Consider the following 15,444-nt stretch of genomic DNA (forward strand, 5'->3'; position numbering starts at 1 on the left):
GGATTCTTACTGTAGAAGCCAGACAAAAATTCTGACAAAATTCTTAGAGATATCCCATAAGACAGGACAAGAAAGAAGACAGCTGAGTCTAAGCTATAAAGAAGAACATTTCAAGTGGACATCAGAAAAAATGTCTTGCTGGTAAAAAATTTTTTTTTAATTTGCATTTATATCCTGCCCTTCTCCGAAGACTCAGGGCAGCTTACAATGTGTTAAGCAATAGTCTTCATCCATTTGTATATTATATACAAAGTCAACTTTATTGCCCCCAACAATCTGGGTCCTCATTTTACCTACCTTATAAAGGATGGAAGGCTGAGTCAACCTTGGGCCTGGTGGGACTTGAACCTGCAATAATTGCAAGCAGCTGCTGTTAATAACAGACTGTCTTACCAGTCTGAGCCACCAGAGCCACAAGTTCTGTTCAAGAATGAATTAGATTGCCTTGGGAGGTGATGATACCCTTTGGTGGGGGCATTTGAAAGGCTGGGCAACCATCTGTTGATACAGATTCCTCCATATAGTAAGGGCTTGGACTGAATCAGTGTTCCCCAACCATGGAAAATTCTAGAAATGTTGACTTCAACTGTCAGAATTCTCAGCAATAACCATGCTGGCTAGGGAATTCTGGGTACTGAATGCCACTCCTCAGGAAGTTACTAAGACTGAGAAATATTGGACTATATTATCTCCAGCTCTTATTTTTTGATTCTACAATTGTGAGTCAATGAAAATGCTTAACTGAGCTACACTCTACCAAACTAGTTTCATTGCCTGAGCTGGAATAACACACAAGGAGCCACAGGACTAGCTGAATTATGCCATGTAATCCATCCCCTGGCTCAGTGTGGGGACCCAAATTAAAGGCTTGTTGATAGATGGATAGTAGCCTCTTCTTAAATACATCCAGGAAAGAGGATCCAAAAATACCTTTATCACTGATACTTCTATCAGACGCTACATTTAGTGTTAGGAACATTTTCCTAATGGTTTACTAGAATTTATTTTTCTGAAATTTAGAGCCATTGTTCGGTCCTGAATTCTGGAACAAGAGAAAACAGATCTTGATGTTGAACAATGTTGCCGTATTTTGTCTCAGTCATATTTTCACAGTTTTTCCTGAACTAGCTATCCTTATTTTTGCTACCGTGTTTAGCTACCATGTCCACTATAGAATCTATAGGTTCCAAAATACAGGCCAACAGAGTACTCTAGCAGAAGCAAAATCATGGCTTTGATTTTTGGGCTGTGAAGCCCAAAGGAAATTGGATTTCATTGGGTTCCCAACTTTGAAAGTAACTGAGCCCATCGAACACAATCATGTCCACATACATTTTTGCATTCTACAAATGCGAGAGAGAGAAATATTAGTTAAGCCAGACCAGACATTTCCTGTTTATTGGCCCTGCTCCTTTCTGGATCTCTGTTAGAGATCTTGTGGTTAAACTAGATGTTTGTGATACAGCCATTTGTAGTATGAACATATGCTTGCACCATTTACATAGGCTGCATTCACACAGCATGCTAAACTAAAATATGGTTGGCTGATTTATGGTTCAGTGTGAATATTGGCACTGTGGGAGTGCCTTGGGGTTAGGCTGGAGAGGGAGTATTTCTCACTTCTCTCTCTGTTGCTCCTTTTTGTGCAGAATCAGCCCATAGATCTAGTTTGTCGCTCAACACACTGGCATCTATAGTAAGTGCTCACATTGCATTTTTCGTGGGTCACCACAGATGTTCACTTCCAGGTTGTTTTGTGCATCAAGTCCTGATTTGCAAACTACGCATTCACTCCCTGGCATTACACAGCCTTGGATACATCCTCTACGAGTATATGTTGGCAGGGACCCAGATCCTTCTGGAATTGAGTCAGTGTAAATCCCTGTAGCAGAATTAGACATTCCAGCAGACTCTAGACATTTGAACTAAAATTTCCCTAATCCTTGATCCTTCATCTTGGTAGATGCAGCTGATGGGAGTTGGTCCAAAGCAAATGTAGGACACTTGCTTGTCCGCACCTGTCTTCTTTACAGATTCTCTCCTCCCAAATTGAAGAAGGAGGGAATGTTAGGGAGTAGAAGCAGGGAACACAAGGTCCTAAGAAAATCACTTAGTCTCTTCAAATCTTTTTGACAGATAAACAACTGAGATAACTCCAACTTGGCAAATTTACCGAAGGCAAGCTGATACTGTATACATTTTGTAGATCTTTTGGCTCCACTAGTGGACCCTATAGTCCACAATACTTAAATAGCACTAGGTTGGTTATTGCTTGGCAAAACTGAGTATTTTCACAGATCTGTATAAATAATTCCCAACCATGTTATTCCCCATATATGTCTAATTTTAATTTCCCTAATCCCTGGCCATTACTGATGTTGAAGCCTATCTAAAAGGGAAATTGAAAATACCTTGATTGTCCAACCAGGTTTCCTTTCTTGCCATTACATGTAGTGTCTTGAGATGATAGCATTTACACCTGCGCATTCCATTTTTAAATATGTTTTACTTCTGTTGAGATTGTCGAGTTTCTTTTTTTCCTTCAACAGTTAAAAAAGGTTTGCCAGCTACTCACAGGGCCATCAAACTTTTTTTCTTGCTAGACCGCTAACTGTGGTTTTGATATCACTACAGACAAAAATAAATTATCTGCTAAAGGCTGCAAGATAATTATGCCCCAATACATACTCACTTACTGGGAAAAGGACAAGTGGAAGTCTTAATTCAGAGGACCCTAACCTTTTGGGCACCAGGGACTGATTCTGTGGAGAGAGGAGGCGGACCAGAGGAGACATAGTTTCACGTGCTGCCTGCATCCTGTGGATGGGCCTTCACTTGTTTGTGCAGCCTGGTTTCTGGCATGCTACAGCCCGCTGCCAGTCGACAGACCAGGAGTTGGGGACCCCATCTTAATTTGAGCTGAAGATGTCATTTAATACCTAACAGAGCTTCATACACTGACTTCTGAAGCTCTGTAGATATATTCCTCTTCATGGCTTTGTTTACCAACATAATGACAAAAAAGACAATCTCATCTTAAAAATAAATTAATACAGCTTGCCAAAAGGCAACTAGAAAACATTCCATAAGTTGTACTGGTGGTAAAACTGAATCAGTTGAAGGACACAGAATTTTATAGTAAGCCCATAAAAACAACTTTTTTCAATATTAGCTAAATTATAGCCCTCCTTTGGCCTTGATATTCAAGTTCACATCACTGGGATATAAAGAAATGGGAAGGGTAGATTTCCACATTCACTGTTTTCTTTTCAGTCTCTTAATACATATCCCCACGGTGAGATAGGCGACAAATAAATTTAAATAAATAAATAAATGGTTAGACAGACAGACAATTGTCTAACGTAACTGGTATATGAGAAAGGAAGACACCCAATCATAAAGGACGTTTTCATTTGTGTTTCTGTGCTGAGCGGGGGATTGCACACAATATCCTAAATAGCCTCTTCCGGTTCTATGATTTTATTATTCTTAATGTATCACATCTATATATCATACCAGTGCTATCAAATTAGTCAGATTGGGTCTCAGACTGTGATGGTGCTGTCTAAAAAAAACCCCAGATAAATCACAGGAAGGCTAAAGGAAGGGCAACTGCACTTAATTTAGAGCAATGTTTCTCAACCTTAGCAACTTTAAGGTGTGTGAACATCAACTCCCAGAATTTTCCAGCTAGCAGAGCAAGTTTATTTATTTAATATGTATTTTAATTAAGAGAATATATATGGCACCCATTCATTCTCAGTGAATGGGTGCCATATACATTTTCTTACTAAAAGAAAAACCCAATATACAAACAGTAAAAACAATAATACCCCCCCCCATCCACCAATTTTGAGAAATATTGATCTAGAGGCAGAGTAATGGAATAACAGAATAACAGATTTGGAAGGGACCTTTGAGGTCTTCTAGTCCAACCCCCTGCTCAAGCAGGAAACACTATACCATTTCAGACAAATGGTTGTCTAATCTTTTCTTAAAAACTTCCAGTGTTGGAGTACCAACAATTTCTGGAGGCAAGCTGTTCCACTCATTAATTGTTCTAATTGTTAGGAAATCTCTCCTTGGTTCTAGGTTGGTTCTCTCCTTGATTAGTTTTCAATCATTGCTTCTTGTCCTGACTTCAGGGGCTTTGAAGAACAGGCTGACTCTCTTCTTTGTGGCAGCCCCTCAGATATTGGAATACTGTTGTCATATCACCCATAGTTCTTCTTTTCATTAAACAAGACAAACCCAATTCTCGCAACCATTCATCTTATGTTTTCGCCTCCAGTCCCCTAATCATCTCTGTTGCTCTTCTCTGCATTCTTTCTAGAGTCTCAACATCTTTTTATATTATGGCAACCAAAATTGGATGCAATATTCCAAGTGTGGTCTTACGTTTGCGCACCGTTGTCACATGAAATTCAGCAGCCATGCTTTGCAATTTGCCAAGATATTAGTGTCTGCCCTTCCCCCTCCCCATCCCATCCCTAGCCCATGGTTGGAAACATTGCAATATGGAAGGTGAAGGATGTGAGGAACCATTGCAGAACAGTCAGAAAAGAAAAACATATGGTTACACTAAAAGTAACTTATGAGTACTTAAAAAAAAGTTTGCTCCTCAGTGTGTACTGCAGGTGGACAGTGTTAGCCCAAAAATGGATGATCCCAAGACATTAAGCAGAATAAGATCCACTGGGAACTCCAAGCCTGTGAACCATAATAGGAAGAATTTTAAAAATCCTTGAATAAAGCAGTGTCAATCCACTTCCATGCCAAAAACAAAAACCCTATATGTAATTTGAGCTTAAATAAAGGGAGGGCTTAATTTTTAATGCTTGACAATGATCCTATTTCCTTTGTAGGCACTGGTCTTAGTGTCAAATATCAGGACAGAGGATAATTATTATTATTTGCTAAATATTCTTTATGTGCTATCTTCAAAGTTAAACACATTAAAACAGCCTCCCCTCCAACTGGCTTCCAAATAAATTTTGGATTACAATTCCTAGATCTCCCAGCCATTGGCATATGGGGTAGTTAGGGTGCTAACTTATCCATAAGGTTGGAAGATGAGGCTGGATTAAATATTTATCTTTTTATTAGGACATGCAGTCTTCAGTGGCCTAGCATATTTGCAGTTGACTTTGGACTGGGACAGCTAAAAATATTGAGAATAGAATAGAATAGAATTTTATTGGCCAAGTGTGATTGGACACACAAGGAATTTGTCTTGGTGCATATGCTCTCAGTGTACATAAAAGAAAAGATACGCTAATCAGACTTTGGACTGGGACAGCTAAAAATATTGTTAAATAAAATTAAACAAATATATGCAAATCACTTCTCATCACCTATGGTAAAGTGTTTCATGCAGCAATGATTTTTGCCAGAGTAGTATTTAGACAGAGGATGTGGTTGGATGAGTTTTTTGTGTATTTTTCTGCATTTGTAAAAAATGGTGGAATTTCCCTGCCTGAAGCGTGTTTTTTCAAAGTCTCATGATCTATGGTTTCATGTTCTGTGGTTGTTAGGCTGTAGCAGAGCCCCCAAAAATAATGAGGGCTACCTATATTATTAATGAAACCTGAAAAGAGAGGAAAGGGGTCAAGATCCCATTAAAGTAGTTTTCAATATTTAATCAATTTAAACAAGCTCATCTTTGTAACTCCTTTATCTTTCTTGCTAAGGATCCTTTTGCAAATTCTGATGCATGGTTCTGTATTGCTTTTTCTTTTATTGCTTGTTACAGGACTGTGTTAATTCAAAGAGGTATTAACTGTTTGATTCAAAGACCCTAGAAAAATCTATTTATCTTTCAATATATTATTAATAGATTAAAATATATCTGATTTTTTTTTACCTGTACTTGCGTAGGGACTGCTGCCGTCACCATCCCCAAACTACCAGGAGCAATCCTGGTTCCCTAAGAGCTGCAGTAGACCCCTGCTCTCCCAACAGTGCAGCATTAGCAGCAACCATGTTTGCATGCATCAAGCTCAGTCAACAAGCACTAAGGGAGTTCCAAAGGATTTCTCTAATTGCTATGATTTTATTGCTGCAGTTTTATTTATTTATATCCCACTTTGTTTTTACAAATAACTCAAGATGGCAAACATACCTAATACCCCTTCCTCCTCTAATGCTCTCAACATTGACACCCCTGCCAAATTTATTCGTGCGAGTGTTTGACAGGAGGAGGGGCAGTTCGGGAGATGGTATTGAAAGTGTCTTTAGGAATCTAGAGGTGGCAGGATGGCTCAGTGATTAAGACACTGGCTAGAAAGGGGGCAGCCCAGGTTTGAGACCCGAGTACCATGCAACAGGGTGAATTCCTGTCCTTGCCCTAGCGCCTGTCAACCTAGCAGTTCGAAAGCATGCAAATACAAGTAGATAAATAGGTACCACTTTGGTAACAGTGGTAACAATGTTCCATGACATCCTGCTAGTCACGACTGCGGAAACCTCTTCGGCCAGCACTGCCTCAAAACGGAATTTCCTTGAAATGGAAATGAGCAATAACTAGTGGAGTAAAAATCTGCAGGGACACCTTTACCTTTTTTTAACCTTAGAAATCTATTCATCGGTTATGCCAGGCATTCTTCTCTGAAACAGCACATGCTACATTGGGATTTGTCTGAAGCAATGGGTTCTTCTCCCTCATGGTTATATTCTTAAATCAGTTTGCCATGTGAAAAGATAAGTTTTCAGCATTGGAATTAATGAACTACAATGTTTCTGGGAACTTAAGTTTGGAAAATGCTTATCATGGAAATGTATGCTACTTCCAAAGCAATTTCATTGAAGATGGTAACACATTTAAAAAAAAAAATAGTTTACAGGTAGTCCTCAACTTACAACAGCTCATTTAGTGACTGTTCAAAGTTACAATGGCACTGAAAAAAGTGACTTATGACCATTTTTCACACTTAAAACTTTTGTAGCTCCCTGTTGTGTCTTGCCCGCCCTCAGAGCAGCCGGGGCCTTCTTACCTGCTCCCGCACACTGAGGAATGTATGCCTCCCGGTCCCAGTCCTGGCTCCATGCCCACACAAACTGCAGAAGGAGAATCTCCCTGCCCCAGCCCTGACTCCATGCCCAGGCAAACGGAGCAGCTAGACCCTCCCTCCTCCACAGCAGGTGAGCCTGAGGAGGTTTACTCCCAAGAACAGCTGATTGGTGTGACCTCGCATCAGAAGATTGGAGAGGCGGAGGCTACAGAGGAAGGGAGGCAGGCCTTAATGAGTGCTGAGTCATGGTGCCACACCCCATGGCCTATATAAAGGAGCTACTTTCTGGCAGTCTCTGAGTCAGGCAAAAAGTCAAACTTATCTTGCTGAAGTCACTTACTGGTCTCCTGCCTGCTCTGAGGACTTTGCTAGGACTTTGGACAGAGCTGCAGAGGCACGCCTGATTCGGATTTCCCGGACCCAGCCGTCAGCGGAGGAGTGGGACACGACACTCCCCCACGATCATGCAACTGACCATTGCAGTGTCCCAAGGTCTTGTGATCCCTTTTTGCGACTTTCTGACAAGCAAAGTCAATGGGGAAGTCAGATTCACTTAACAACAGGGTTACTAAATTATCAACTGCAGTAATTCACTTAACAGCTGAGGCAAGAAAGGTCATAAAATGGGACAAAACTTAAGAGATGTCTCATTTAACAACATAATTTTTGGGCTCAATTGTTGTAAGTCGAGGACTACCTGTGTATCTTATGGGAGAAGTGGGGAGAGGATCAGTGTCTTGTTGGAGAACATCTACAACATTAATTTGGCTCTACTAAATTATATGTACATTTGTATTTGTCAGGAAATTTTCTCAGAATTTCTCAAACCAAATCAAACCAAACCAAATGAAAATGAAAATGAAAATGAAAAGCAAATGCATATTTTAAATTTGCCCTTTCTTGTCTTACTGTGTAAGAAATAAAGGGGCTTCTATATGATACCTTAGCATTCATGCCTATGCATTTATATAGATAGGTTTTTTTCCAATGCTTGATAACATCAGTTAGTTTTACTTCCTGTTCTTGTTATTGTTTGGATTCTTGTTAACCATTATGGGTTGGCTTTGTCCAGAGGTTTCTAGGGAACCTGAGAAAGTTTACTGACATCTGATAAGAAAGTTTATCAAAAGATAAGAAGCCATAATATGCATTCTAATAAATGACTTTTATTTATAATAGTCAACTATATTGTGCTGTTCTCAATTCTCTTGGGGTGGAATATATAGTTTCCATCTGTTCTTTGTTTTCGAAACAGTGGGATATAGGGTTAGATACTGTAGTTTACTTTTGACCATGTGAGAATTAACTTTCACTGATTTTATCAAATGTCTTTCACTTCAAAGATGGAATTGATCCCTTGGAAAACAAAATATACCACCATTTTCTCGATTTGTCTTCTCAGCACAGAGTCCTTAGCACACTCTAAACCCAATTTAGGTATCTGTAGGCTTTCCATCACTCCATCTAGCCTATAATTTAGTAATATAGTGGCCCCCAAAATCAGCTACACATGAACTGAAGCACGAAGATGAAACATTTGTAGGGATTTTATACAACTTCTTTTTATACAACTTCCATTGGGCTAATAAAGATCCTATCCCTGTAGAAGCCCCTGGAGTTAAGCAGGCTTGGATTTAGTTAGTACTTGGACAGGAAATTACAGGGATTATCAGGAATATAAACTACATTTGGAAGTAAAAACAACCGTAACAAAAGAATCAGTGATAAACCTGTCCCATAACAAGGTAGTGTTCATGAAGTCACCAAAGTTTAACTTGAGGACATCTTTATAATTTTAGCTTGCCCCATTCTTGCAGCTGGGTGTATTGGAGTATCTCCCCGGGGTGATGGGAATTGAACTTCATTATATAATTGAGCTATGAGGGGTCCTGGGTGCTCTCAGAGCTTGGTTGTTTTCTAACTAGTTTGGGTAATGAAACGTCTGCAAGAAAACAATCAAGCTCAGAGAGCCACCAAGGATCCTTCATTTCAACCCTGAGCTACAAATATTCTCCTTTATCGCTAATGAGCTATGTTTGGCTGGAAATGTTCAAGCCCCCCTCCCACCCACCCACAAACCTATTGTCCACTATACTTTTCATAGTTTCCTTTGACAGTAACAGTATGTGAAATGTCATTGCCCAAATCCACACCATTCCAGCCTATAGAATTTACACTCTTGCATACGTGTAAAATAAGCACATCAGTGGTAGCATTCAGCTGGTTCTATCCAGTTTGGGCGAACCGGTAGTGGCTGCTACAGGAGGCTCTGCCCACCAGCTTGGACATCATCATGTCCGTTTTTGACACTCTGCACATGTGCAGAAGGTCCTGTGCATGCACAGGTGTCACACGTGTATGCACGCTCACATTTGTGAACTGGTAGCATAGGTAAGTCAATGCCACCCCTGAAGCACATCTGTTCTGCTTTGTGAGAGTTTGGTTGGAGTTTGAAGTTGAAACCTGAAGGATAACGTACACTCAATCGACTCAAAGTACCCAAATTCTGGCATCCTCTCCAAGAGGCGATCAGAGGGAAGAGTGAGAAAAAAGGATTGCAATTTGCCAGAAGGGGATAGAATGAAAAAAAAATGACTATTCCTAGCAGATAGAAACAGCAGTCCTCCATGACTTGATCTATTTCGTGACATAATATTGGTGAGATTACTTGCAAGGCTGGTTACACAGAAAACCAGCCTTTCAACTAGTATAAGAGGATTAGATTGGGAGCATGGAGGTTCAGTCTGAAATCCTCCATCCACCTAGTGAACTCAGCGGGCAATTGGGAACTACAGTGCTCACTTTTTCTTAGCACAATCTACTTTATACAGTTGTTGCTGTGAGGAAAAGAATAAAGGATGACCTTATAAATGCCACCTTGAAGGTCTTATCACTGAAAGGCAGGATGTAAATAAAAAATGGTGGAACAGGATTCATAGGACTTAGAAGTCAACTCCCCACTCAGGCTGAAGTTCACCGCTGACTCAAGCCAGGTATCATCCTAGTCTAAAATATATTGACAGTGTTGTGGGGAAGGTAAAAATAAAGAGGTAAAGGAGGACCATGTGTGCCACTTTCAGCTCCTATAGGAAATATGAGATATTACAAATAAATATTTCAATAGAACAAATCAGATCTTTTTATGGTGAGTCAAACAATATATTTCCCACAAACACTGATGGGGGAAAAGTTAAGACTAATTTTATTGAAAGGTTTTTGTTTATTTGATTTTATTCTTTGTTCGATATTATTTTATATAATGGTCATGAGTCCTCCTGGGATCTGGAGTGATCAGATAAATATTTTATGTGTGATCACATAAATATTTTAAATAAATAAATAATAAGAATTAAGAGACTAAAACTATTTAGTTGTATGTCCCAAACCTGCTTTTTAAAAGGCAACTGAACATTTAGTTTTTTCTTGAAAAGGTTTCGCTTCTCATCCAAGAAGCTTCTTCAGTTCTAATAGAACTGAAGAAGCTTCTTGGATGAAAAGTGAAATATGTCCAGTTGCCTTTTGAAAAGCACCTTTGGGGCAAACCATGACCTGGATGATTGAGAATCTCCATAGATACTTAGCTTACTAGGTACAGAATATATCTCAGAAAAAATCAGTGAGTTAATTTGGCCGTTTTCCCATATGATAGATTCCCATTTAAATATCTTTAAGTAACCTTATCAAATTTAAACAGAAGTTTGAGGGTGGTCTCCATGTTCTATTTTTAGGCAAAAAAAAATAAAAAATTGCTTAACATGAAGACTTAGATCTCATTTTTAGCTTTATTAGTGTCTCTCCAACCTAAACGTATAAATAAGAGGGACCTAAGTTCGTCATTATTATTTCTTTCCGAAGCACATCAACATACATACATACATAGCTTAAAATATCCATGGGAAATAACCATAGCTGGGAAGCAATTCAGAGCAAGAAAGAAGTTTTGCTTCTGGGTTGGAGTGAGGAACAAAGAATTTCAAAACCACATCTAGCAAATATCCCTAAGACCACCAGATTTTCCCGATACACATCCGCTTGTTTTGTTGCAGTATTCTCATTCATGCTTTAGTTCTGAACTGACAACATTTTGTATGTTGTCGGCATCCCCAAGTGTGTGTTGTCAGTCCACGCTTCTGGATGTGGCAATATATTGGCTTGTAAAATAATGTTTTAATTAAAGATCCTAGTTTACACAGAACAACATAAGCATGCTCAGGATAAGTTTAATTTAAGATTTGTTGCACTTGTGATAGATCAGCAAGTATGGGCCCAAACTTTATAATCCTTATCATTGCTAAGGAATGCTGACGGGTATGACAAAGGCTAGCAACCTGGACTATACCTTCTCTTAAGTACTAAAAAGTGTTAATAAAAAGTAACTAATAATGTGGGTGCCCACTGATTTCAATAGGACTGAGGTATGACTGACTTCCATAGAATCTCACCTACTGCGATTTCATAACTGATAGATTTCCTAAATCCAAAATCAGCAAGCTACCAGCTGCAGCCCAAACAACATGCAACAAACCTACTTAAGGGATTCTAATTGCAAAAAAAAAAAGAAAAGAAAAAAAAGTAAAAAAAGTGAGGTTTCTGATTACTATCGGAATATTTCCATAATTTTAGAACAACTTTTTCAGCACAGCCATGCTTACCACTCATATCATACACAGATTCTTTTGCAAAGTTTGCAAAACGGTTTTCTCCATATCTGAATGATTCTTCATTGCACAGGCAGACAGGCCATTCATCATGCACCCCAGGTCCAGCTGGACCATTTCAGCTTAGCTTGGCTAGGGAATGAAAAACAAAACTAAACAGGGTCACCACGGAGACACAGAATCTACCACTGTTTATTTGCATCTCTGCTGCCAATACTTCCTTGATGACCTTGGGCATGTCTCTTGTTTGTGAGCTTCACTTATTGCCTATCCATCTCCTTCCCTACCGAACATTCAACTCCTTAAGACAAGGAAGTAAATGGATGGGAATCCATGCCAATATCATCAGAATAAAACGAATCTAAGTTCTCTGTTCTCCGGATGAGGCATCCATTTGCCCGACTACATTCCCCAATTGCTTCCCAGTTTCTGGTATATTAGAAACAATTTGGTCTCTACCCCTGCCCCCCACCCACCCCCTGCTCCCCACCTCTAGGCCAAGAACAACATCCATCCATCTGCCCATTCATAGGGATGTTCTTGGATCATCTCTATATAAACTGTCTGCTGCTACAGTCAAAAAATGATTATTCAGCAAAACTGACCCTTCCTTATTCCCTGCTGCCTCTTCTGTTTCTTTTATCCACTTGCTCCAGATCTTTATTATAACAATTCGGCAGGGAGGGGGATAACAACTCCCAAACATGCATACACACACATATACGCTGGCAAATATGCAAATGTATCCTGGCCCTTTCTAAAGACAGGATGTCTTCTTTCTTTCTTTCTTTCTTTCTTTCTTTCTTTCTTTCTTTCTTTCTTTCTTTCTCTCTCTCTCTCTCTCTTTCTTTCGTTCTTTCGTTCTTTCGTTCTTTCTTTTTTGCCACTGCAGAAATACACTTCCTCTCCACCCCCCATTTTGAAGCCTCAAAGCTCATTCTACCCAAAGACACACAGAAATTAAAGGACCCGGGAGAGAGGCCTGTGGTCTGAGTTTTCCTGCATCATTGCAGAGAGATGGATAGATCCCCCCCCCCCACCTCCAGCCTTCCCTCCAGTGCCTGACCAAGAAAGAAGGCAAGAAGCTATAGAAGACAGATTTCCATAAAATCCATTCTCAGGCATTTATTTAAGCAGTCGCTCTCGTAACCAAGCCCATCGTATAAACCCGCACAGTCGAATCAGCATCCCTGCAGAGATTTTTTTTAAAAAAATCCCTGTTCCATTCATACAGAGTGCTGCAGCAGGAGAAGAGGAGGTGGAGGAGAGAAATGTATAGGCCTTCCCACAACAGTCTTTACCATCCTTAGTTTCAGCCCTCAGATCCAGAGTCCCCACAGGACAGAGTCAGAGAGCAAACAGATCAGGATGTCCAGGTCCCCATCCATTATTTTTCTAGCCTAGATCTTTGTGCTGGGCTCTCCCTCCCTGTTTTGGGGTTTTCTTCTTCTTCCCCAACCAAGCCTGGTCATTGCAGCAGTTTTTTTTTTTTTTTAAGCATCAGCTGCACCTCTGACACCTTCTCCTTCAGGCCCCAATTGCCTGGCAAAGCAGCCTGGAAAGCAGGCTTAAAAGTGACCCAACCATGAAATCCATAGCTTACCTTCCCCTCTCTGTTTAAGTGGTTGTCACACACACACACACACACACACACACACACACATACACACACCTTACAAAGACACAGAACATACATCTCTCTGCGACCATGTACACACTGTGTCTTCGAGGAATCTAACGACACTTCTAGCCAAGTAGTAATATAGTTGTGGCCTTTTAAAAACCTATGCATTTTTACTATTACAATGTTATTTCTTGCAGGTTACAAGCATGCCAAACACACTTGAACAGGGGAAACATTTGATCCTCTCCTCTAACTATACTCCAGCACAGATAAGATTAACATTATCTCTCTTCTGAGATCCCTCCCCCCACCAGCAACTCCAACATCTCTAATGATATCCCCCAAACCGCACCCCATGCCTACCTACCTACCAAAAAGCTGTTTGCCCTAAGCAGGGCACCCATTTACTTCCCTTCCCCCCCAAAAAAAACCTCCAGGAAAGTAGGATTGCAACCTTCTCTTAACACCTTCACCCCACAAACCCCAAATGACTTTCCAGAGGAGACCTACATTTCCCCACCCTCTCAATCCTACCTTTAGCCTGCCATAGGATCAACAGTTCCACTCACCTAGCACCTCAACATGTTTTATTCCTCCCAGCGGGCCAAATTAACCTGGATCGTTTGGTCAAAACACCCCAGATGTTCCTTCATTATCCTCTGCCTTTAGACACATCCGAGGCCAAAATGAAGGCAATTTTCTCAGCTGCTGAGCTACTCATACCATGCCCACCCCATGGAACTGGTGCTCTCTTTCCAGACCCCACTTCCAAATCTGCCAGAGACTCACCGGTCTGCCCTTTCCCCAGAGTCTTCTCCAGCCGATAGGGCCCCACATACTGAGCATGTTGCTGGCTCTGTTGCGACTGGTAAGGGTGGACCCCACCTGCTTCTTTGCCACCGGACATGGCTTTTGTCTGTTGCCCTTCTGAGCAACAATCAGAAACAGGGGGTGGTGGGATGAGAAGGGGTACAGCAAGGCGAGGCAAGGCCCCCCCAGTGCCCCCCTATAGGGACAATACCGAGGCCGGCATCCTGATGGGTTTAGCAGGAGGGGGATGCTCTCAGCATCAGGAAAGGGAGGGTAGAGAAGGAGGAAGAATGCTACAGCCCGGGTACCAGCATCATTCAGCTGGTCCAAACGATGCTGTGGATGAAGGATGTTCCTGGCGAGGTTCTTCTCCCAGGCTGGTCCTTCGCCTCCTCTCACTGCAATCTGAAGGGATCTCTCGAGCTCTCCCCTTACATCAGCATCCGGGCAACTGGGTGACAGACACAATCCAGGTTAACCCTTGGCGGAACAAAGGCAGCGCCTCCTCCCCAGGCAGGGGGGAAGGGGTGGGGATGAAGGGGCGGGGTTGGGATGGTGAAAGAGAGTGGGGAAAGGTTTCTGACGGGATAGGTGGGGCTGCGGGGTGGGAGGGCTTAGTGAAGGTTGGGAGCAGTGAATGAGCAGCATGGGAAGGAATCAGGGTACTCAGCTGCAGATTGCAAGATCCTGTTCTGGTAGGGAAATATTGTATGCATGTAAGCTTTTATATACGGGTGTGGGCACAAATGCCCACAAATATCTAATGAGTTTTTGCAAGGAAGAGATGGATGCTGATTTGTAAGGGGTGGCAGTAATTGTGTGTTTGTGTCCATGTGTTTGGTAGACAGAGGGATTGCCTTTTGCAAGAAATCAGGTGTGCTCACAGATGGAAGTGGGGAGGGAGAGAAAATGTGTGAGAGAGAAAGCTGCATGATCTCTTACTTTTTGTTTATGTCATGTAATCTCTTCTATATAAACAATCTGAGATCCCCTATGGTTTAGTGTTAGGATGCTGAGATAAGAATGAGAATGATTATCATAAGAATGATAAGAATAAGAATAAGATCCAGGTTCCAGTCTTCCGTTAGGCATAAAAGCTTGATCCAGTCACTTTGTCTGGAATAGGAAATAAAAACACTGTCTTTCTGCCAACCTGCATTGGATCAGGAGGATAGATTATAGTCCATGTCCTTCAATGAAAAGGCCTTCATAGAGGATCAAATATTTGATAATAAAATGAAAGCAAAACCTTTCCCTGGTGTGTCTGGCTTCAAAGTAGGTTGTAGTTGGTGTTTAGATCAATACTTTTATAAACTGCATGCTCAGCTACGGTAGGTGAACG

The 15,444-nt window shown here is 41.0% G+C and overlaps 1 protein-coding gene across 2 annotated transcripts in view; it reads right to left on the minus strand.

Moving 5' to 3' along the window:
• The window catches only part of BRSK1 (BR serine/threonine kinase 1), a 63,866-nt gene extending 49,380 nt beyond the window's left edge, over positions 1-14,486 (minus strand). For both annotated transcript variants that reach the window (XM_058183227.1, XM_058183228.1), the window contains exon 1: positions 14,082-14,486. In XM_058183227.1, the coding sequence (XP_058039210.1) occupies positions 14,082-14,199 (118 nt within the window). In that variant the 5' untranslated portion in view covers positions 14,200-14,486. The remainder of the gene's footprint in view (positions 1-14,081) is intronic.
• Between the last annotated feature and the right edge of the window lie 958 nt (positions 14,487-15,444).

The sequence above is a fragment of the Ahaetulla prasina genome, chromosome 4, assembly GCF_028640845.1.
Source record: "Ahaetulla prasina isolate Xishuangbanna chromosome 4, ASM2864084v1, whole genome shotgun sequence".
NCBI classification, from domain to species: domain Eukaryota; kingdom Metazoa; phylum Chordata; class Lepidosauria; order Squamata; family Colubridae; genus Ahaetulla; species Ahaetulla prasina.